The 24,195-nt window shown below is 45.2% G+C and overlaps 1 protein-coding gene across 1 annotated transcript in view; it reads right to left on the minus strand.

The window, feature by feature from the left end:
• Positions 1–24,195, minus strand: part of ADAMTS17 (ADAM metallopeptidase with thrombospondin type 1 motif 17) — an 84,079-nt gene that overhangs the window by 9,378 nt on the left and 50,506 nt on the right. Inside the window, exons 13-21 of the mRNA XM_078624017.1 lie at positions 23,733–23,935; positions 21,459–21,631; positions 16,859–16,986; positions 11,125–11,245; positions 9,555–9,626; positions 7,972–8,052; positions 5,806–5,963; positions 3,130–3,280; positions 124–259 (exon numbers count right to left, since the gene is read on the minus strand). Of these exons, the coding sequence (XP_078480143.1) occupies positions 124–259; positions 3,130–3,280; positions 5,806–5,963; positions 7,972–8,052; positions 9,555–9,626; positions 11,125–11,245; positions 16,859–16,986; positions 21,459–21,631; positions 23,733–23,935 (1,223 nt within the window). The remainder of the gene's footprint in view (positions 1–123; positions 260–3,129; positions 3,281–5,805; positions 5,964–7,971; positions 8,053–9,554; positions 9,627–11,124; positions 11,246–16,858; positions 16,987–21,458; positions 21,632–23,732; positions 23,936–24,195) is intronic.

The raw sequence follows: 24,195 nt of genomic DNA on the forward strand, positions 1-24,195 counted from the left end.
CAAAGTAAATTCCTTGTCTGTGCAAACTTTCATGGCGAATAAAACCCTTTCTGGTTCTGATTCTGACCGCTTTATGCGTGTGCGACGGTGCCCCAGCTGCCACTTGGCCGCCACTGGCCGCACCTGTTTGGGCAGGGGTGACTGTTGCAGTGGCGGTTCTGCAGCGGGGGCCGGCTCACGTTCCGGCAGTCCTCGTCCGGCACGCAGCTCTGGGATCTGTTGACGATCTTCGTGCAGCCCAAAATGCTCCGCACCTCGCCTGTCCATGACACGCGCAAACAACCGGTTAGCACGGTTGGCGACGTCGGGTGCCGAAATAAGTTCAACGTACGTTACATTTGCGGAGTGTTGGGATCACACTCATATTTTCAGCGGTTTATTTTATTTGCAACATTTTAGTGCCACCCCGTTAAATGGTAATTGAAAAGGACTTGCACACGCAGCTGGCACGCACTGCTGAAATGCTACTCTTATTTCCAAGACTTTGACACTAACATCACGTAGTTTACCCTAAACTTGACAATATCCATGCAAGAAGTGCGCTACGCCATTGTCGGCATGCTGCAAAATTAACACAATTCCCAGGGTGGTCCTTCATTCGAATGTGACCACTTTCAGCATCAGTCTTTATCCAATTTGGGAACGTCTCTTAATGCCGGAAAAGGACCACACTGTGTTAGAGAAAAAGCCGCAAATAATCACAGACCAACGCAGCCCGCTAGCGTCAAGGTGGGGATAGCAGGGGGGTGACCTCCCCCACCCCACTCCCCGCTGAAAGCTCAGCCCCCCCCCCACTTCCCATCTCTAAATTCTTATAAATAAGTAACAAAAATATTGCTGCAATATTTAACACCGGTAGCAATGAAGCCCAGTGGCAACTGAGCATCGCAGACTTTTCCTCAGGTGCACAGTGGGCGGGAGCTGGAACGGAGTCTCGTTCCGTTGAACGTTTCACATTTTTTACCCTTCTATCTGGCAACAAAACTGACACCTTTTTACAAGGAGTTGTGCGCCTTTTGGCGTCATCTGGTCCAACCCATGTGAGACTAGGCTCTAAAAAAAGCTGTCTCGGGTGTGGACCAATCAACTTCAAGGACAGTGCACATTATCAGAGTTATGTCTTTTGTTTGTATTATGACTGCAGGTATTGCGGTCTATGCAAACATGACTCCTTGTAAAAAGGTGTCAGTTTTGTTGCCAGATAGAAGGGTAAAAAACCAATTATCATATTTTTACTGGCAAATGAGGTTCCCATAGTGTTTCACATTTATTTAAAGTTTGTTCACCCGCTACGTTTTTGTATGCCCCCCCCCCCCCCGTTGAAGCAAGGTCACACTACGGAGGTTTGGTGTAACCCACTGCGGTTATTCTTCGAGTGGTAAGCTCGGCGATGCTTGTAGAAAGGAAAATAATATATAATGCTTAACGAGATGCCCATATTTGCACGAGCTTGTGTCTCGAGGCTTTACAAGACAGGCCTTGCGTAACGTACATCCTCCCAAAGGGCGGGCAGCGTTGTCGGAAATGAACAAAGCATTGCAGATTATTTATACGCCAGATTCATGTCCGAGCAAGGATTGTCCATTGGCCACTAGACGTTGATATTTTTACTCAAAAACATTGCTGTACCGAGTAAAGTTTCTGCAAAAAATTCCATGAGAATTCATAAAATGATACGAAAGCTGTTTTCATCTTCTTGGTTCTTTTGGTTGTCACGTAGAAGGGAAATAATAAAATAATAAAAATAATACATAATAAAATAATTCTCACGACGTTTCGGCCACAACGCAAACAGCCGTCCTCAGGTGAAGAACAGGTCTGTCGGAAAGACTGTCTTTATTTAACTATGTTTTATTTTTTTATTATTTCCCTTCTACGTGACTTACCGAAAGAACCAAGAAGATGAATCCCTGCAGTCACGAAAGCTTTAAATCGAAAAGAAAGCTGTTTTCTTCTTATTTGTAGAATTGCAGCAGGTTCCTGTAAATTATATTTCACAGTTTTCTATTTTTAACTCTCCTCGACAAACATTTCCCCCACAATTACCTGTGCAAAGGTGAAGTGGAATGCATTGACGTGGACTCTATATCAATTTAACTTGCCGTTGTAATTTGCTGACCCGCCCCTACGGGACATCTACTAAAATGAGCTTCATAGCTCATCGGATTCCTCCAGTCTAAATAAATATAAAAGCTTCTGGATATGACGCACGATTCCGAGCTAAGCCAAGCATACGTGTCAACCGCGAAGTCCAGATTTGCTGCATTCAGTTAAATCAAGCGAGGCTGCCGAAAGCATGCGCTTGTGCGTGCACGTGTACATGTACACTTAATATGTGGGAATGTGTGCGAGTGGACAGTATAGCAAGGTGTATATGCATAGGTATGTGTGTGTAAAGTGCCGTCACCAACTCGTATCCACTCTACCTGTCCATATACGTGTTATGAAGAAGGTCCATCGCCCCGCAATGTCGCCTCATGTATTTTTTCCCTTGTAGGGCGGTGTTTTATTGACGAATGTGCAATTTTTTATTGTTGTTATTTGTGCTTGTGCACCACTGCCAATGCAATATCACCAAATAATGAACGTATACGTACGCGTGTATGAGTGGGTGAATGTACGAGTGTCTGTGTCACAAGCAGCTGGCACAGAGCTCAAGGCACAGTACCGCATTGGCAGCCGTGCACATGGCAACCGAGGATCTGACACCAGTGGCGGTGCTCGTCACTCAGTGGGGGCCCTAAGCTGAAATAATCTTTGCAACCCTCCCCCCCTTTTCAGTCAATAAAATCCGAGTGAGATTACAGAAGAGATACCAAACAATAGATGGAGGCGTAGTGAGATGAGATCAACTCGAGATGATCACATTTAGGAGGCTTTTTTTTACGTTCATGAGCTTGTTATGTGCATTACGATTTGAATTTGTGCTGATATTTCAGGGCACCATCATTTCTCGTGAATCAGGGGCCTTTAAGCTTTTGCTTGGTTTGGTTGTGCCGAGTAAACCCACCACCGTGTGACCCAACCGCAATGTCCCCCCCCCCCACCACAGGCGGTCTACGGGTTCCAAACCAAGGATGCTTTCCAAGGACAGGGTCGGTGGCATGCAGTGAGTTGTTGTGCCCGCACCTCCTCCGCACTGCACGCTGCAGTCCTCCCAGCCGACGTGCGTCCACATGTAGAGGGGCGTCCGCGGCCGCTCGCCGTGCCGCGCGCTCCTGTTCACCGGCACCGTGAACTCGTAGTGGATTCCAACGTTGTGGTCATGGAAGAGCAGCACCTTGAATGCAAAAAAAACGGGGAATTAAAAGTCAAGATTCGGGTTGTGTGTAGATCGGGTTGCTCAATGTGGAGGCAATCGGTCAAATACGCTTTAGAAGGGGCGCCTCCCCAGTGCTCCGTCTAGCGGAGGCCAGCAGTGGCGTGAGCAACAATCACCTTGTTGCAGTATATACATTCAGTATGCATTGCGTGAGTGTTTAAAAAAAAATACAGCAAACACAAAGGTTTAGCTCTTTACTAAGCTCCGTGCATTTCTGTGTTATTCAGTGGGATGAAACATTGAATGTGAATGCTAGCAGATTATAAGTTGAAGCCGGTCCTAGGTACCACCTCCTTGACCAATCCACGCTGACCAGCGTGATAGAGAATGGTCACCAACACGGCATGCAGAGGCTTCCAACCAGCAGTGGATTGACAATTTTTTTTAATTATTCAAAATGATCTATAGTGGCCAAGAATTAAGACTATCTTTCAGAACTGGATTAATGCTACTCTCCTACATTTCTACATCTGCAAAAATGTAGCCACAGAGAATATAGCATCCATTGAGACATCATTGTATCTTGTGCACTGGTACTGAAACTTCTCACAGAGACAACGTTTGGCATGCTTTTGGCTGAACCCATCTGATGAGGTCTCACGGAAAGAAACAGAAAAAAACATGAAATCCCACTTTTTTTTTTTTTTGAAAAAAAATGTATTTCGAAAATTACATCTGTTTTTAGACCAAACATTAATTTGCCACTTCCTTCTGCCAATATGTCCTCCCACATGGCGGTACGTCATGGATTATTACTGCGGCGCTGGCACGAAGCCGGCTTGGCTTGGACGGCCCTCGAAACCCTTCGATGTCTGCTTTGCGAGATTGTCAGTGAACCACCGATGTTGGGGAGTGCAGCATTTAATTGAGCATGATAATTCTCCTGGGATTAGATTTTCTTTACCAAACCGCCCAGATAATTCGGGTGCAATCAAAATGTACGGCGACGTAATTAGAATTTTTTTTCCCCCGTCGCCAAGACGAGCCTTGCGTTTTTTGTCGTTGCTGCTCGATCTCTGATTATATTTGATTAATGCAGTCATTACACTGTCTAGTCTTTACCATGGGGCTCTTGGGCACGCAATGAATCTTCGGAACACATGGAGAGTATTAACTGAGGACAGCCCCTGCAATGCATTGTGCGACGTGGATTTACTTTCACCTTATTGTTCGAATCAGTTGAGCCGGCGCTTGGCTGGTTCGCTTGAGATGGCATTGAGGCAATCCTGCGTCTTTGCGGTGTGTAGCCATGCAACTCGTAAACTTATTTTTTTATAGATTCATGGCTTTCACGTAAATGTATTTATTACATTGCCGCAGTTTTACCTTCTCACATTCGTAATGCATTAGCACAGAGCAATTGTCGGTTTAATAACACTGGTCAACACACTTTTTCTGGCATAAGGTATTCCAACGGGTTTAATGTAATTGTGGGGTGCTGATTCCAAATCTGGCATCAGTTTTTGTCTATCACATCAGGTTTTTGAGATATCAAATATTGCATTTTCAATAAAAACTGCAGAATAAAAATATTGAATAAATGGGGATATCTACATAAAATGATATTATAAACTCACTATCCTAAAAATACAGCACCATATTTTAACACTAAAGCAGTCACTGACTCGCAACAACTTGCAATCATAAGTGACAGAGTGAATTTCGGGTAAAATCAATGAAAATGGGGTATGCCGATAGCATTGAAAATGAGATGTGATAGAGCAAATCTGAGATCAGATTTGGAATCAGCACCCTGAAATTAGTCTAAAACAGCTGCAAAAATCCAGGCCAGAGAAACATGTGTTTTTTTTGTTGACCAGTGTAATAAAACGGGTGGGGGGGGGGGAGCTTCGTGTTGCTTTCAAGGCCACGCTGGGCTGGTTGCAGAAGAGGTGGAGCAATTTAAAACATGGAAACTCACAAGAGATAGGCCACACGAGTTGAATGGCAGGAACCTGCGTAGGATTTCATCAATTGCCAGGTTCAGAGAGAGGGAGGGCTTGGTTGTGACGGTGGCGGTGGTTGGTGGTGCTAGCTGATGAGGGGCCCAAAGGGAAACAATAATTTTGAGAGCCTCCCTGTAACGTTTTTTTAAAAATGCTAGTGAGATTACAGAAAATATATAGACAAGAGATATACATGTAGTCATTAGATACGTGAGAAATATAGACAAGACAGAAATGCGGTGAGATGAGAGAAGCGGACAAAATAGAGATGAGGCAGATTAATTGCCTTTTTGTTTTAAGTTCGAAGAGAGAAAAAAAGATGCGTACAATATAGCGATGAGATAGAGATGATAGAGTGTGATCGTGTTTATACATTATTGATCTTGTTATCTTTATTCGGATTTGAATTTGAGGTGATATTTGATGAATCTGGGAGCCCTTAGAGCCCATTTGGGGCCCTAAGTTTGTTTTGCTCGGTTTGCTTACGCCTATAGCCGCCGCTGGCAGCAAGTAAGGGTTGCGTTCAAGCCCTCATACCATGACGTTGAGGGGCTGCTTCAGGGGGCCCTTGACGGTCATCTTTTCCCAGATGCCTCGGCGCACGTAGCGGACCGTGCTCCCCGCGACGCTGTAATCTCCGGGCCTCTCCACCTTCCACTCGCTGTTAATGGAGTTCTGGCTTGAGTCGTTCACGGCTGTTTTCAAGGCACAGTCATCATTCAAAGTTAAGGGCCACGTTTAATAGCTTCGGCCGGTCGCGTCCAAACCATCGTGCGCGTCTCTAAAAAGATGTTAACAATGCATGTTGGTATGTGTGTTGTTATTATTATTATTCTCATTAGCCACATGTGGATTCATACTTCGTCCATGCGATCCTTTCACCTGTAGGGCGGTCATCGTCGACTCAACGTGACAGCCAAAAATATTAAAGTAAAATTTTTGCTGCAGATGTCCGAGACTGCTTTTACAGGTGTGACTCTTCACACAAGGCATGGTTAATACTCAGTGATGGAGTAAAGTATGGCTCTGAAGGTGGCTGGACATGTCGATACCCCTGATAAAGGTCCAAAGGTTTGGCACTGGTCAAACTTGGACCAGAACCGGTCAGGTTTGTGACGATGTCATTCCCGTGCACTCTTTGCGGCCATCACTTCTGTTTCCAGAGCACTCGCAAGCATTAACGATTGAGTGTTGAAGTCACTGTGGAATATTTTTGTTCACGTACAAATGTACCGTGTATTAAGTGGAGTGGTGGTGCAGTGGTTTAGCGCAATGTGCTATGAACCCGCAAACCTGAGTTTTATTCCTGACCCCGGCTAACACGAGCGTCGAGCGATATCGGAGCTAGGCTTGGGCCTCTCCTAGGTCGACTCAACCACGAATGCGTACCTCGTACAGTGTGTAAACATCGGCAGTGGAGAAACAAAGGTGCTCGTGTGTGTGATGCTGGCCACCACTCCCAACATAATGGGACAACCATCAGTAAGGCCCCATGTTTGTCATTTTAGAAAGTGTTTTCTTTCTAGGAAGCGTGCAGAGCTGAAGACATCTGGAACGTTATCAAATGCTGATAAGACTTTTATAACTGAAACTATAATATTAACAATGAATACTGGGTAGGAAACACATTTCAATTCGAGTGATTAATAGGTGGGAAAATGTTATCGTTTGGACATTTTCTTTAAATAATCATAACCTTGCTATATAAAAATGCCTGTAAGTGCAGTAAAACTATGACCTTAAGAATTATGCTTTTATTGTTTGTAATCGCTTTTTTTTTTCGCAGCACTTTGCAAGCATTAAAAATAAAATCCTCTCTGTGAGGGAAAGAAAATGGAAAATGAGTCACCAAATTGATGATACATTAGTCGCCACTCATGAGACGAAGGCCAGCTGGAATAAACCTCACCAACAGTCTCAATGTATTTTAGCCGTAGAGATTACAGGGGAAATGCTTTATGCAGTGCACACCAACAGCGTAAGCAAAGTTCGCCTTCCAGTTTTAAGGGGCGCCATGGTTACGTAATGTTAACTCCCTCGCCTGGTATGCAGGAGGTCAGGGGTTCAATCGCGACCCTGACGCCTGTATATTTGGAGTTTGTGTGTTCTCCCCGTGGTCGCGTGGATTTTTTTCCTCCGGGTCCTCTGGTTTTTCTCTCCACATTTAGAAACATGAATTTGTATTTATATTCTTTGGGTCTTTTGGTAAAGTCACGTAGATAGGTTCAAAGAAAATAACAAAATAACAAAAAATATTTTCTTTTAACCTATCTACGTGACTTTACCGAAAGATCCAAAGAATATGAATTCCTGCAGTCATGAAAGCTTTAAGTCAAGATTTGCATTTTTATTATTTTGATTATTTTCCTGTTTAAAATGTACACGTGACAAGCAACTTCATTGAGCTATCATTTGTGGCCAATTCGCTTCTGAAAAAGAAGCCAATTGCTCGGTGGGCTTTACCTGGTAAGTAAAACAATAGTTTAGTAGTATTTGTATACATTTGAAAGTGATTTGTTTACCTTTCCTATACGTTGCACGATCGTGTTTTTGTAGTGTTTGTTTTAACGTTCTGACCTACCCCTACCAGACATCTGTGAAATAGAGCTTTATAGGTCATCGGATTCCTTCAGTACAAATACATATTCTGATTCTGTTCTGGCAGTGCATTGTTTAATTACATCACGCTTCCCACATTTTTACCCAGGTAGCTGTGCGCTGGCTTGTGTTCAACCACACGGATCCGGCGAGCACTGGCAGGAATCGTTAGCGCCTTCACGTAACCTGCCGGAGGACATCATCATCAGCAGCATCATCAGCAGCATCATCAGCAGCATCATCAGCAGCAGCATCATCAGCAGCAGCATCATCAGCAGCATCATCAGCAGCATCATCAGCAGCATCATCAGCAGCATCATCAGCAGCATCATCAGCAGCAGCATCATCAGCAGCATCATCAGCAGCATCATCAACATCTCTTGGCTAACCATAGAACAAAGACAGATGCACTTCTGCGGCCGTCTGGAATGCTCTTCCTTTACGATTAGCATGGTTGGCTATGTATGGTTTGAAAGAAGTTAATTATTACATGATGTTCTTTACCTTCATTCAGTCAATGCACCATCTACATGTGAAGCTAAGATTGTTTTTTTAAACAAAACCCACTTAGGGTGAGTTTTAAATCGTGGGAAAAGCATTAGTCACTTCCAGTGCCAAGATAAGTTAATTCCACAGTTTGGAAGCCACCAGTTTGGAACAGTCATTACCCTGGGCAATTCTCTAGTCCAACACAGCAAGAGGGCTTCCCATTTGCTGAGTGCACGTTCATCTCTTGTGCGTGGCAACGTAAAACTTATGTTACATAAACGCGGTAAACCTTGTAAGTCATTACCATCAGCTTAAGTTAATTATTGGCTTCACCGGTAGCCAGCGAAGACATGAACATCAATCTGGCTGGTTACTGGCACCAAAAGCAGCCATCTGCTGTGTGCTGCGTTATACTGCAGGGACCTTCAAAGGCATTTGATTGCATGCAGCAGTCCTGTTTATTAAAAATAGTTATAATCATTTACAGCCTGATGTTAATTCACTGCTGGATGAAGGCTACCCCTTCCTGTATTGGTTGAGGGGCTTGTTTGACCCTACTTCACCAGTCCGGCTTGTTGAAAAGGTGGGATATCCCACTCTGCCCACACCCGGTTCAAACAGCATTCACCACTGCTATTGGCACCGCTGGAAATTGAACTTGGACTACTGGGTCCAGAGTGAAGTGTTTGGAATTATATGCAACATGCCGTGTTATAATCTAAGATTATATCACGTAAAAAGGCAATTCCCCCCCCCCACCTCATGCAGCACATAAACACATCATGCTGTCAATTGATGTTAGCCGTGGCCACGAATCGAACTCAGGTCTCCTTTGATTTAAAGCGTTCGTGACTGCAGGGATTCATATTCTTGGTTCTTTCGGTAAAGTCACGTAGAAGGGAAACAATAAAATAATACAAATATAAAACAATAAAATTCTCACGACGTTTCGACTGCAACACAAGCAATCATCATCAGGTGTGCAAACCACAGCTGATGATGATTGCTTGTGTTGCAGTCGAAACGTCGTGAGAATTTTATTGTTTGATATTTTTACTATTTTATTGTTTCCCTTCTACATGACTTTACCAAAAGAACCAAGAATATCAAGTCTCCTTGTGAATAACACAGTAGCGCACTTATTAGGCAGACGTGAGAGCGTGCGAGCGAGCGAGCGTGCGTGCGGGAAGAAAACTCACAAAAGTAACACTTGGTGGGCAGCTTGGCCTTGGACAGGCTGCAGATGGAAACTTTCTTGCAATGGCTGCTGGCTAGCGACAAGACACACGCAGGGCGAGAGTTAATTTATAAATAACTGCGCATGAGGCGTTGTTTCTCTGTGTGCCTATGTGTGTGTCTCTCTCTGTGTGTCTCTGTGTTATCTATCTCTGTTTGTGTGTCTGTCTGTGTGTCTCCGTGTCTGTGTTTTGTCTCTCTCTCTCTCAAATGTAGAAATCTTTGAAAGAACGTAATCAACCAGGTAGGGTGTTGACTGTTATGTTAGCCGACTCTCTGTGTTGTATTGCATTCTATTTATAAGTTTACTAGGTTTGTTTTCTCTTTCATTCGTACCTGATGATGATTGCTTGTGTTGCAATTAAAACGTCGTATGCTATTATTTAATTTGTTTTTCTTTCTACGTGACTTTACCGAAAGAACGCTCCAAATCAAGTTTGAGCCTGTAGTTTTTCATGTTTTAATTTATTTTCGGTATAAATCTCTCGCCAATTTAAATGACCCTCATGAATTTGCTACGACGTTTCATATTAAACTTGCGTGTTATCATATATGGTCCGTCATCATACAGTTTCATCAACGATGGTTTATTTATAAATGAAACTGCTGTCAATTGTAATGAAGCAGGTGAAGAAAATGCTTCTAATGATAAAACATTTTTGCTCTAAATATTCTGAAGTGATGCTCTTGATGAATGTGATGAGGATGATTATTGACTATGGAAACTAAGGACCTTGACCATTTTGTGTACTGTATTCTTCGGAAAAACACACCATAAGACTTGCTCCCTGTGTCAATTAAGCCAAAAAAAGACAACGTTTTCCAGGATAGCTTAAATCGACTGTTAGGGCAAAGACCAGGTACTAATTTGAGACTGAATCGACCTAGGGGAGGCCCAGGACCGGTTCAGACGATCGTCGCTGGTGTTGGCCATGAGCGGGAATTGATCTCGAGTCTCCGTGTTCATATCGCAGGCGCGTTAACTACTGCGCCACCAATCCCCATACTACACTACTGTACTGTATGGTAGGAACGTTGGGTTGCTCGGTCAATGGCCAGGGTCAACGGCGGCGTGGTGTATTCAGGAAATATGCCCGACTGTGAGGGCGGGCACAAGCCGGCGTGAGTAGGTTAAACGTTGAGTTTTATAAGGGCACCACGGGGTGACCAGCCCCTCCCCACCCAGCCCCTCCCCACCCTCCCCACCCAGCCCCTCCCCACCCTCCCCTCCCCACCCAGCCCCTCCCTCCCCACCCAGCCCCTCCCTGCACGACGGACACAATAATCCCCTGTGGGCTGGTATAATCAGGAGGTTCCTACCAGTAAAAGAGCTATGTAGCTTGGTGGGCCTTACCTGGTGAAAACAAGTTTAGTTTTAGTTTAATCTAAGTTGGGATGGGGGGGGGGCAGGGGGAAGAATATGGTGAAAAAAGGGAGCGGGGGGGTATTACAATAGTTAATGGAGGGTTGTGAATGAATATAAACGACACGGGAGTCCCTCCGCCAACGACGAGCATCTCCGAGCACAAGCACCTGTGCCCCGCGTGTGGTTGAAGTCCCCCTTGACCACCTTGCAGGACTTCCCGTCGCCGTCGCACATGCCGCAGCGATCCTCCCTGACCGGCGATCCCACGATGCCATCGCATCCCACCTTCTGCTCGAGAGGACGGAGAACCAACAACATAACACACGGTGAGCAACAATGAACTCGTTGGGAGAGCGGGTGGTGGTGGTGGGTGGGGGGTAGCATCACCGTTGCTGAACAAGTGCTGTTTATTTTCAAGGGTATGTCTTTCAGCATGCGACTGCATATAGACACCGATGTTATTTGGAGCGGCGGTTTGCTACGGATTTATAAATACGTGGAAGTATTTCCTCGAGCTTCACGAGGTGCCTGCAACCGAGAGTTGGATGAACAAATAGAGAGTAAAAGACAGGCAAAGATGTGCTGTTCCTCGCAAGTGATGGTGTAATATTGCCTCGTGAGATTATGCTAGCTGGCTGAGTAAGCCAACTCCGCAGGGAGGATGCAGAGAGGCCAGTCCCCTGTACGGATTGAATCCTGCATCTGGAGCTCGCTAACTCAATTTTACGTGCTCAGCAATATTCCAAGCGTTGAAACAAGAGCTTTGAGACATCAGCCTCCTTCAGTCCTCCATAGTTGTATACCCGAGGAAATCTACAGCTTCTACAACTTTTTTGGCCCGGCCTATCTGCCCTTTCGCTGTAACCAATACGAATAGTTTGATCACATATCTATTTACTGATTCACATTTTCCACGGCAGTAGAGAATGCCAAAGTGGTGCACCAGGAGAAGGAGATGTTTCCAGGCCACTGCCGCACAGCGGGCAACGATGGTCCATTTACATGGCACACTTTGATGTGGTCGCGTGAAAGCAAAACGAACACCACGCATAGACTCACAAATATAAATAAAATCTAAGTGAAATAGAAATCTGATAATAGCAATATCAGTGACGGCTCTCGAAATTCCCATGAAAGGAAGAACTATGATAAAAGCAAATCATAATAATTGCAGAGTAATCCTATCAGACACCAGAATTGATTTTTCAATATTAAGTTGCAGGAAAAGCCGTAAAAAGGGGAGTTTTCAGATGTGAATTAAAAAGTGATTCGGAATCCCTAATGGACCGTGGAAGGGGATTCCAAATTCGCGGAGCCTGTCTGGAGAAGGTTCAAACCCTCCCATAGACCATCACCACAGAGGCCTGTTTTTGGAATGATGAGTAGACCAGAATCAGCCGGTCTAAGTTTTTCGCAGTGATATATAAAACTTGACGGTCGTCGCCTCTCCCATCCGCAAGCAGGCGCGGACAGCTGGACTTAACATCCCTTAAAAAAGAAAATCGTGCGCATCAACAGATCTGGGAATTTTCTCTAAACGTACAGACCCGGTGACTTGAGGGGTGAGAGCGGATAAAGAGGCCATAGGGCAAGCATGCAGGACACTGGGGCGAATATTTACAGTGGAGGAGCTTGCAACTGGCTGCCTCCGCGTTTAATGGAAGTCACAGATCCACGCGGCCGTGAGGTTCACAGGGCGGCATACATCACCTGGAAGCAATTTGGTGTGTTTTCAAGGTGAAATTGTCATCATTTTCATCACAGCCACTTAGCCATTGCCTTGCTTGTGCAGGGTGCACGATGGATTTTGCTCCTAATGGCTTAAATGTGGCGGGCGAACTGTGCCTCTTCAATGCTGCAACTGCATTCTACATGTCACCCGCGATCTGGTATGAAGCAAATGACTGGCCTCCCATGGAATATCCAGTATCAATCCGCAGAACATGTTGCACGTGTCCATGCTGGCAATGCAAAATGCTCAGATTTATATTGGATTTGAGCTGCCAAATCATCGCAGACCATAATTAATACGAACGCGGGTGATTAAACGTTTGTAAATGCGGCAATTTATATCTTGGCTCATTCCAGTGATTTGCATCCTGAAAGTTAATTAATGTCATTAATACTTTGAGTTGTGCAGGCTGCCTCATTTGGAACCAAAGTTGCTTTTAATCTATCGCATTACTTTGCTAAAGGTGTCTTGGTTTTGATTATCTGAGGATAGAGGAGCGGATATGAGTAGTGGGGCCTGTGTTGTAGGGAGAATGAAAGAGGGGTGAAAAGGACGTGTAGGATGGGAATGTCAGTGGGGATTCTGGGAAGGGGTGGGTGACAGGGGTGAATCTTTAGGGGGAAAAAATAAATCAAGAACAGATTCCTCAGAGTTGAGCAAATTTATATACAAAGACAAAGCTCCCCGTATCGCTGTACCACCTGAACAGACTGTTGGGGCAAGTGCTGTTAGTAAGCACCTATGAAGGTCCGTACGGGTGGGTGGCAAATACCATGCCCGGCCACCTTTGTCTCCCCAGTGGTGATGTTTACACGGCACACCAGATACTCAATTGAGGTGGAGTCGACCTAGGGGAGGCCTATAACCGGTTCAGATAATATAATCGTCACTGGTATTGGCCTTGAGTGGGATTCAAACTCGGGTTGTTGGGTTTGTAGCGCAGAGCGCTAACCACAACAATACCGTCCCCCCTCCCCCAACACACACACGCTGTACGTTTGGTAAAGTGGTTAGTGCGCTGCGCTATTAGCCTGGTGACCCAGGTTGGATTTTAGGGCCGTAGCTAACATCAGCAGAAAGTGATATCAGAACGCCATTCCTGCCCTCTCCCCACTTATCCAACCCGCACTGACCAGGGTGGTGAAATATAATTAAACAAACCCATGATCAACATCTTGTGGGGAGGCCTTCATCTATTAGGGGAGTGAGAATGACTGAGATGAATGTATTTCTAATTTGATGCTGTATATTTACCACCAATCCTCACCCCCCCCCCAAATAATGCCACGCCACACAAAATAGTCGCATAATCCTTTCTTCAGGGGCCTACCCTGGCTCCTCCCCCCCTCAACCAGTATATATACAAGGTCGGGTCTCTTGGAATTTCTCTTTACTTGATACAGCAATCGTGCTGTGATGGTTCCACCTGAAGACGGAAGCTTGTGTTGCCTCCGAAACGTCGTGATTTTTTATTTTACTTTTAGTAATTTGAATTTTGTTTTTTACCTACGTGACTTTACCGAAAAAACCTAAGAGTATATAATCCTTTCTCTTCGACAAAGCTGACAACTACAGCTGCTTAAAAATGTTATGCCGCTCATTCCAAGTGTACAGCCATATTTCTGGCCAACTGCTGATATGATTGTGACTATGGGAGTAACGGGCATTACCGCATTGCAAATGTACACTCGTGGCACATGACTAGAAATACATGCCAGCCAATCTCTTTCCCTCAAGGGAAAATAAACATATGGCAGAGTAAACAAAGATAACGATGCCCGGATAGGCTACACTTAGAAAGTTGGGGCAAGTGCTCGAAGCGAGTGCTCAATGAGGCAGGCGCGGTGCACCTTTGTTTCCCTTGCTGCTGAAGTGTACACACCACACGGGGTGCTCATATAAGACCGAGCTGACCGAGGGGAGGCCCAGTACAGGTACAGCATTTGGGAATCGAGCTCATGTCTCCAGGTTTGAGGTGTACACAGCACTACACTCACCACTGCACCGCTGGTTCTCAATTAAATACACACTATATAGGATGTGATCTACACCGGGCGGGAACCCTCCAATTCACCTTTCATTCCGTTAATATAGAGGCGCATGAAGAAAAAGTCACCCTTAGGTGAACTGGAGAAACGCAAATGGCTGATGTGTGCACAAGAAGACTGTGAAGTAGGCGGGCCCCAATTTAATTAATTAAAGAAAATTGGGGTGTATCATGAATCATCTCAAAATAAGATAATTTTAAGATTTTAAAAAGCTAATATTTTTAACAAGAGTATTGAAAAAAAAATTGTCATTGGATGCTACAGTACGTGACTTATTTCACACAATCGTTCCATGCTTCAGTTGTGTAGCTTGTACGGCATACTGTGCTTATTAAGCCAGGTGGTACACCCCATAGGTGGGACAAAGTCATTGTTATGCAAGTCCAAGTCGAGTCGCAAGTCATCAAATTCATGACTCGAGTCTGACTCGAGTCCAAGTCACATGACTCGAGTCCACATCTCATAGGTGGGACAAAGTCATTGTTATGCAAGTCCAAGTCGAGTCGCAAGTCATCAAATTCATGACTCGAGTCTGACTCGAGTCCAAGTCACATGACTCGAGTCTGACTCGAGTCCAAGTCACATGACTCGAGTCCACACCTCTGGTACACCCAATAATGATTTCTGCTTAGAGCCCTCAAAATCGGCTGCATCCACCACTGAATTAGATGCACCACGTGAGCAACTGGAATAACCTGGCACCGCTCTTAGCAGCTCCAAGTGCATATTAACCATCTGCTTCCAGTGGACCTGAAAGTTCGTGTGATGGTATTTGAAAAAAAGTAGGCCACGTGTGCCGGTGTCACAGTCCTTGTTTGTAAAACTGTCAATTGCTTATAAACTACTTGGTTGAAAATCATCACGTAGGAGCATCGCGCCTTCGTGTAAAACTATTGCAGACAATACATGGGTTCTGGTAGTACATGTTGTTTATGCCATTCATTGTGAAAATTCCGTCACAGTTCCTATGATTGCTTTTTCATTGCTTTCATGGCTTTATTTTGGTGATTTCGAAAAGTGTATTGGTTTAGCCATGTTTGTTTGTTGTAGTACAGAGTTAGACTGATGGCCTTAATCTAAGTTGTCTTGTGGTTGTTGTTGTTGTTGTTTGACTTGCATCCCACTGGGATTTTTGCACACAGTGTTGGTGTACGGTGTTTTTTCAGCAATATTTTGCTGTCTTTTCTTGGATTTTCTGTTTGCACTTAGTCACATATTTACTTTAAGATGTTTTTTGTTCATGTTTTTGTTTGTTGCGGTTGCACCCGATTCAAGAGCCGAATGGCTCACAGGGCTATACCTAATAAATTAACTTGAGCTTGAACATTACCCCTCTATTAAATGTATAGCGCCTCTGCAACGTAACAATGATGTGAAGAGAAGATGGCCAGGTGGTTCAAAGGTCAGGGCTCCGATCTAGCAATGCCGAGGGCGTGGGATTGAATCCAGGCAGTCCCCTGTGATTAAACTAGCCTCTCAAGCATAGCAAGGCGATGGTCACCAATGAATGCACAAAATCCCCATCACATTACATTTGGTTCTGCACTTAATTTGAATAATTTCCAGCTCGTGCAACAAACCTCCCTCTCATCTGAAACAAATGCAATGGGAAGTACTACCCTCTACTGTGTGTGGGCCAGAGGTCACTTGAAGACATCTAAATGGTTACTCTTTGGTGTCTGCTTCCGTGGGCCATTTTTCAAAACTAAGAGTCGAACAGGTCTGCGAGAGATGCGGAAGGATACCGTGGCTCATTAGAAAAACATTTTCGCAGCGATTTTTGTTGTCTCCCTGTGTTGTCACGAGAGAGATTGACTTGCATCCCACTGGGATTTTTGCACACAGTGTTGGTGTACGGTGCTTTTTCTGCAATATTTTGCTGTCTTTTCTTGGATTTTCTGTTTGCACATAGTCACTTTAAGATGTTTTCTTGTTCATGTTTTTGTTTTCTGTTTGTTGCGGTTGCAACCCGATTCAAGAGCCGAGTGGCTCACAGGGGCTATACCTAATAAATGAACTTGAACTTGAATCGGGATAAAATTTTGGAAAATTAACTCCCTTCAAAAAATTTCCTCAATTAAAAAAATAAAGTCCCAATGATTTGACTGGACGAGCACTCACCTGGCACCTGCGGCCGAGGCACACGTCACGCTCGTAGGGTCCGCACGGCGTGCCGTCCTGTACGGACTCGGCCGTCAGCGTGGCGCCCTCCTTGCGCCCGGCCATGCACAACAGGGCACACGGCCGCTCTGTGGGCCCGGGGCGGGCGGGGGGGGGGGGTAACGGAGTCATTGGAGCAGAGAGGGTAAAACGCCGGTTATCAATGTTTTGTACGCCAAATCCCAACAACGACCCAGACCATTTTTATTTCGATTTAAAGCTTTCGTGACTGCAGGGATTCATCTTCTTGGTTCTTTTGGTAAAGTCACGTAGAAGGGAAATAATAAAAGAATAAAAATAAAACATAATAAAGTAATATAATAATAGAATAATACAATATTTTATTATGTTTTATTATGTTTTATTTTTATTATTTTATTATTTCCCTTCTACATGACTTTACCGAAAGAACCAAGAAGATGAGACCCAGACCATTTTAAACGTATATCACCCGGCGCAGTGGTTCCAAAGCATCTTTGTACCCAGGGACACTGTCAGCCCTGTTGTTTACCTGACAAACCTTACCACTTGGTTGTATCAGGTGGTGGTGGAGTTAACGGCGCATTTATATTTACGCGATCTAACAAAAAATAACCTTTGTTATGAATAATATTGGTCGCAAAAGCCTACGTGTTCAACTGACTGTCAGCCCTCACAATCTGCCGTGTACCAGTGGCATAGTTTAAAAAAGTTTTTTTTTTATATTAAAGTTCTGGAAAATGTTAATTGGCAGGCCATGAAAGCAATGACCTTACTTTATGTATAATTGTACTTTTTATATAGTAAAGTAAAAATAAATATGTTGTTTTGTATCAGCAACAGTTCTGTGGATCATTTCCCATGGCCGAGCGAAGCACATACTACATACTGTATTGGGAACCACTGGTCTAAGGGAAGCTGCCGTGCTGTCATTGTTAACATGCTGCCAATTTTATTTCCCGGCATGGCAATTTAAACAATGGGTACATTCCTTACATCCCTCTGCCTTTGTCTACCCGGAAAAAAAAAATTGGCATTTGGTAGTTCGTCGATCATGTGGTCGGTTAGAGTGTGGGTATTCCCACCTCTTTCAAGACATCTGACCAGCATGGAAGAATAGGCCAATTGCCCTCAAGAGGGGCTCTCTAGAGCTCCCTCTAGTGGAGGCCCCTTTGACTAACTTCCACAACCAAGGAGCCCTACTAATGATTATTGAGATTTAGCCTGTCACAGCCCTGGATACATTTTTATTTTATTTGTCAAGTGCCTGGCCTTTGTACGGCCACCTGCTGTGATACCGAGTTATTTATTTTAATATTTCACACAGCTAACATAGCCATTAATTGTTTAATATACATACCAAGCCATAAACGCAAAAGTCACATTTTGTTCCTTCCAGGAATCTTTTCATGTTCGGTTACTGCCACTGCCAAAATTTCAAGGCTGTTCGCATGATTGCAAACGAGCTTGCGTTGCAACCCAAGTGGCAAAACCTGGCATTTCACAGCATTTTGCTGTCCACAATGTGCACTGTTGTTAGGGTGCACAAAGCCCTGCAGGTGATAAATGAGCAATCATTTTGAGGGCAAAAGCTATGACCCAAACTAGTAGCTTTGTAGACCCCCCACAGTAAATGTAACATTACACACTCTGCACATCCATTTATTTATTCATCTGTGTGTCCTCTTTAGCACTTTATTCCAATGCCAATTTTCTGCAGTGCCAGTTGTCGAAAAGACAATTTCATCGTTACAATTCGTCACGTTCAGCGGACCAATGCCCCCTGGATGAGAAGATTTCCATGGCATGACACCAACATAATGTTTTTCCCAGCAACCAGAGGAGCCCCATCACAGTCCTATTACTGCACAAGCTTTCTGTCAGCACGTAAATCTGTGTACAACTCTTGCCATGTCACATTGCCGGATCATGAGGGATGGTGGCAGCTTGCGGAGGCTTTCATCCAGCAGTGGATTAAAACGTGGCTGCTGATTTTAATGATGGCGACTGAACACATTTACAGACAACCATTTTGCAACTCTATTTTGTCAAAGCATCAAAGCATTTGCCTTGCTGTCCTCAGGCTCAAATCTCTAGATCTAAGAGGTGTTTCTGGCTTAGGAGCTTGACACAGGCATTTACCGCAGTAAGCCTCAACTTCAGTAGACACAACGAATCCAAAGCCCCTTATTCATATTCATATCAAGACCACATATCTACGTATATAATCCTATGGTAAAGTGTTCTTGAAATATCTCATTGTAGAAGATAGTTCCGAGTTCAATTCTAATCCGTGGATCAGTCCTGCCGCGCGACCTTGTTTAAAGGGAGGGAGCATACAATATCTCAAGAGGGGCACGACACAGTCAATGTTAAACAAACTTGGAACAAATGTTACACGCCAAACAGAACTAGTAACGACAAGATGTGATTTTGTATCTCGTGCATTTCTGCTCTAGCTCTCGCTTGTCGGAGGTGTGGGGTAAGGACAACCATGTATAAGGGAGAGGTTGAGACACCCATCGCTTATCTGCAATTGACATTAAATATTGTTCAAAATGTTTTGACCCGACTGTAAAAATGATTGGGGAGGGGGTAGTTGGTGGGGGGCACAATGTGATCGACTGTTGAGAAAGACTGCCCCAAGCGATGCCCCCGCGTGTGACCAAAATCACACACGGGGGCAGCTAGGCAAGCCAGCATGTCCGCAAACGCAGGCATGTGTGTGTGTGTGCTCCGCTTCATGGAGTGTCACATCCGCAGCACGTGAGAGCAGACATGCGAGTTGCACGCATGCCTTACTGCCCGCCCGCGCCTGCCCGCTCGCGTTCCTCCCCCCCCCCAAGTCGCCCCGAGGGGATTGAAGCAATGGTTCTTTACACAAGGGCGAGATTAACGAGTGCACATGCACGCCAGAGCGGGGGCCGCAAACTGCCGCAACTTTCCAGACGAAAAAGTCGGCAAAAGGGAAATGTACCCCAGCAGCGTAAACTGCGCAAATTGGTGAAATTATTTTATACTAAAAAAATGTGCAAGCAAATGCTTCTATTTTTGCACAGATTTAGTTGGGATCACATCTTGCAGCGAGGTTCGGGCAGCGTGAATTTCAAACAGAAGCTACAGGTGGATTCTAAACTCTATCGTCAAGTAGCAGTGTCACGCCGTCCCTGCAATTTACTCAACATGGAGCACTTCAAAACGTCTGCAGTCAGCCGTACATTCCAGCAGGCCATCCTGGTATGTCAGGTGTAACATATATATTTATATTTTTACCAATCTAACCTCCATTGACATTACCTCTGTTTATTTATGACTTTCCAGGTCTCGTCAAACCACTAACAGCGCCGCCAGGAAGAAGTGACAGTTTGGCACATTCTCACAAAGCGCCCGGATCTCAAGAAGTAACTGCAAGTGACGGAGGAAAAGAGGACGGGGAATGCACGCACGCGGCCTCGGTTTACAAGTAACGTCAAACGAACGAAGCCTAAATTTAGATTTAAAGCTTTCGTGACTGCAGGGATTCATCTTCTTGGTTCTTTCGGTAAAGTCACGTAGAAGGGAAGTAATAAAATAATAAAAGTAAAACATAATAAAACGTCGTGAGAATTATTTTATTATGTTTTATTTTTATTATTTTATTATTTCCCTTCTACGTGACTTTACCGAAATAAAAATGAAACATAATAAAATAATTTAAAAAAATAAAATAATTGATTATGTTTTATTATTATTATTTTATTATTTCCCTTCTACGTGACTTTACCGAAAGAACCAAGAAGATGAACGTGGCCTAATTGACGTGAATAAATGATGCCTTGTTTCCGTGGCCAGTGGGAACTGGGCTGATTCAGTGCTAACACTGGGCTGGCCCCGAGAACCTGCCTGTGTTTACAACTTGTGTTTGTCCTGGTCGAAGCAACCCCCCGTGGAGCTCCAACCCTGGCCCCCCCGGGGCCCTGAACTGGCTTGTTGGCCCAAAGAACACGTTCATAGAGCTGGACTCATCCCATTGTCATGAATATAATCATGATAATTGAATGATACGTTTTTACACCAGTTCAGAGTTGCCTATACTAATTCATGATTAATTAATAGATGACAACTCATGTGAATGGACAGAATAATACAATCAACAACCGCACTTTGTCCATGGCAGCCCTCCCCCCCACCTCCCTCCCACGTCTGAAACGCCATCATCCCACTGCAAATTTGCAGCAATGTTTGATCTGCACCGACTTTGAAGAGACCCGTAAAGGGCCCACCTCTTCCGCCCTGGCTTTCGAGCGACACACAGCTTGGCTCCGAGCCTCAAGAGTTACGGTCATTCATTTGCGTCTGTGAAACAATGCGAGCGTCACAAATCGCGTTACAGTTCTATCACTACGGACGGACGGTTTGTTGCGTGAAGCTCACAACCTCGCCCATTAGCAAGACGACAGAGGCGATACTATACCTTCCTATCACCCCTGATATGCAGCGTTCGTGAACCCGCTAAAGGGATCGCCCCTGACTCTGCACCGCAGGCTTCCCCGGTGTGGATGCCGGGTTAAAAAAACAAAACGCCCAGGCCTGCGGGTCTCACCGGGGTCAGTGACGGAGGACCATCGGCGCGGCCGCGGCGCGGGAGGGCCGCCCCAGTGCAGGACCTGGCACTGGCGGTCGCGGGACGCGGGGGTCTCCTCGGCGCAGGAGATCAGCTGGCACACGCCGTGTTGCACGTCGCCGCCGCGGCACTCCGCTCCGCCGGGCCGAGGCCTGATGGGAGCGCGACAGGGGTCGGTTGCATTCAGTCGCCAGAGTTCAACGCCGCCGTCACCGGCCGCGTGCCGTCATCGCACGAGGCTGCGCTCGCGGGTGCGGTCACCGTGGTGCCCCGGTGAGGAGCGATTGCACCGTGGTGAGCACGATGCAGTAGGAAACCGGCAACCTGGATTCAATTTGCAGCCACGGCTAACATCAGCGGCCAGTGAGATCGGAACCGGTCCTGCGCCTTCCCTAGGACGACTCAGCCTTGTATGAATGTTGGACTTTTGTCGCACCGTACGTAGCCAACCGTGCTGAGCGGAGGTGCGGGGGAAGGACAACGAACTAAACACAAAAAACATACATTTACAACTCGCCCCTGCCACCCCAAGGCTGTCCTTCGGCTATCAGACCTTACGCGAGGAAGAGGGTAATTGTTTCGTGCGTTAGCAATGACGTTTGTACATTATAGACATGTGCCTGCTGCGAAATAGACGTGTGTACTGCGATTGAAAATATTGATCTTTAAGGCTATGAGAGGCAGACGTGTTGCATTGCGAGTATGTTTTTGCACAGCTTCTTTCCAATGCTACAGTGCCTTGGTATGCAGTGGCATTTAGACAAATTATTGTCGTGGATTCACAACTTGGGCCCATATGGAAAAAGTCAGGTGGCCAGTGGAACATTTTTTTGTTTAAAAAGGTAGAACAATGCATTGGTTAATTATGAATCCTTAATTCAGATACATAGGTGTATATGTAATATACATACACAACACGTACACGTATATACATGCTGTATTTAATGAGTTCGTATTACCCCTGCACTAGCATTCGACCCAAAGTAAAAAAAAAATTGTTTCTTAAATTATTTTTCTGAGATGCCATTTACGTATTTTATTAAATTATATATTTGTATTTAAACATCGTTTTCGTTCAAGTACAATTATAACTCAAAAGTAAAGTTCAATGAAGAAAGATAACGACGTTGTGCGGGATATAAAATAACGATTGTTGTTTTTAAGATGTCATTGGGATGCTGAAGGCAGGTCGGCTTTTTGTTGCATATATAACGACACCAAACCAACGTACACGTTAAACAAAGAACAAGATTGAAATCCGAAGCCAAAAATGTGTCGGTCAACCGTTCTGCCTCACTGCTGCCAAATGCGAACGAAACTCTCAAGTTTAATTTACCAAAAAATATAAAAAAAAATATTCTCAAGAACTGCACTGGCCCTTGCAGCCTTTAGGTTTTACATTCAGACAGAGAGCGCACCACCACACTGGCCTGACGTGGGCACAACGCAAGTGACACAAGCGTTGCAAATTTTTTGGAAAGCCGGCCCATGTGCTAAAGGCTTGCCATTTCCCGGGGTGCTTTTATGAGTAAATAGGAAACCCCACTTAAAAGGGGAAATGAACCACATCGGCACGGACAGTGTAACTGCCATGGTCTGCAGGCCGGAGAGATGCATGCAGATAAGAAGGGAGGGTGGGGGGTTTGTCTCCCCTGTGGCTTTGGGCTCGGTGGATCACTCGACGGGTTGGCAGTGACCCGTGCTGTTTTTGCAACAAGCGTCAGGCTTCGCAATTTATTTTTATCCAAACAACAAACACGGGGGAAAGTGATCGCCTGGAACGGTGTTAACAGCCACGGCCTTTGCAAGCCGAAATAACCACCGTAGTTCGCCCAGATCGACATTCAACAGAATTAACAAGTTGGTAAATAAATGTGTAAATATGTAATAAGCACTGAATTATGAATATGCACATCCCACGACACTCCATGTGGCCTTTTTCGAGTGCATGCTGGGCGATGAAGGATCCCCCTTTGTAGATCATAAGATTTTTCGTGAAAAACCACAGGGAAGTGAGTTTTATTGGGTCGTTATGGTGCAAAGCATCGTGCAAAAATACTCTGCCCTGTCTATTAGTCGGCATCTACTTCAAGTGGCTAAAATGTCTCTTCATTACATTTTTTGTTGTCGTTACAGCAATGCAATGCCACGGGTGGGGGTTGGGGGATGCCACTATCATGCGGACTGCTGGTGGGGTGGGGGGGGAGGTTGTGCTTTCAAATGTTCAGGGCTTGTTAAAAATGGATGTCTCACGGCGGGTGGTCGCAGCGCCGCTGCCGGTAACGCAGGCCGGGCCCGCAGGGCTGATTGCAGCCGCTCCAGCCTCCCCAGGGGCCCCACGCCCCGTCACGGGGCTCGGCCCACGGGTCCACACTCCTCTGACTGCCGCACTCGCCCCGAGCATCCCTGGGCGTCTCCGCGACACCAACTGCCACGTCTGCCGCCGAGCCCCGAGCCTGACGACGACAGCCGAGCGGGGAGGAAGCGAGGCAAAGCGGATTCGACGGTGCACATCTGGGTTTTTTTTTCCCGTTGGGTTTTTTTTTCTTTTCTTTCCAGCCATTGTCACGCCAATTATAATTGGGCTGTGAAAAGGTGAAAAGTGAAATATTGTAATTAGAAAAATTCTAGGAGCAAATTCGTGATATTTTCTAACATTTCCAACACTTTGTCAATGCACTGCTCGATGAAGGTCCCCCAGGCACAATGTCAGTTG

The sequence above is a fragment of the Lampetra planeri genome, chromosome 3 (genome assembly GCF_965212315.1).
Source record: "Lampetra planeri chromosome 3, kcLamPlan1.2.h2, whole genome shotgun sequence".
NCBI classification, from domain to species: domain Eukaryota; kingdom Metazoa; phylum Chordata; class Hyperoartia; order Petromyzontiformes; family Petromyzontidae; genus Lampetra; species Lampetra planeri.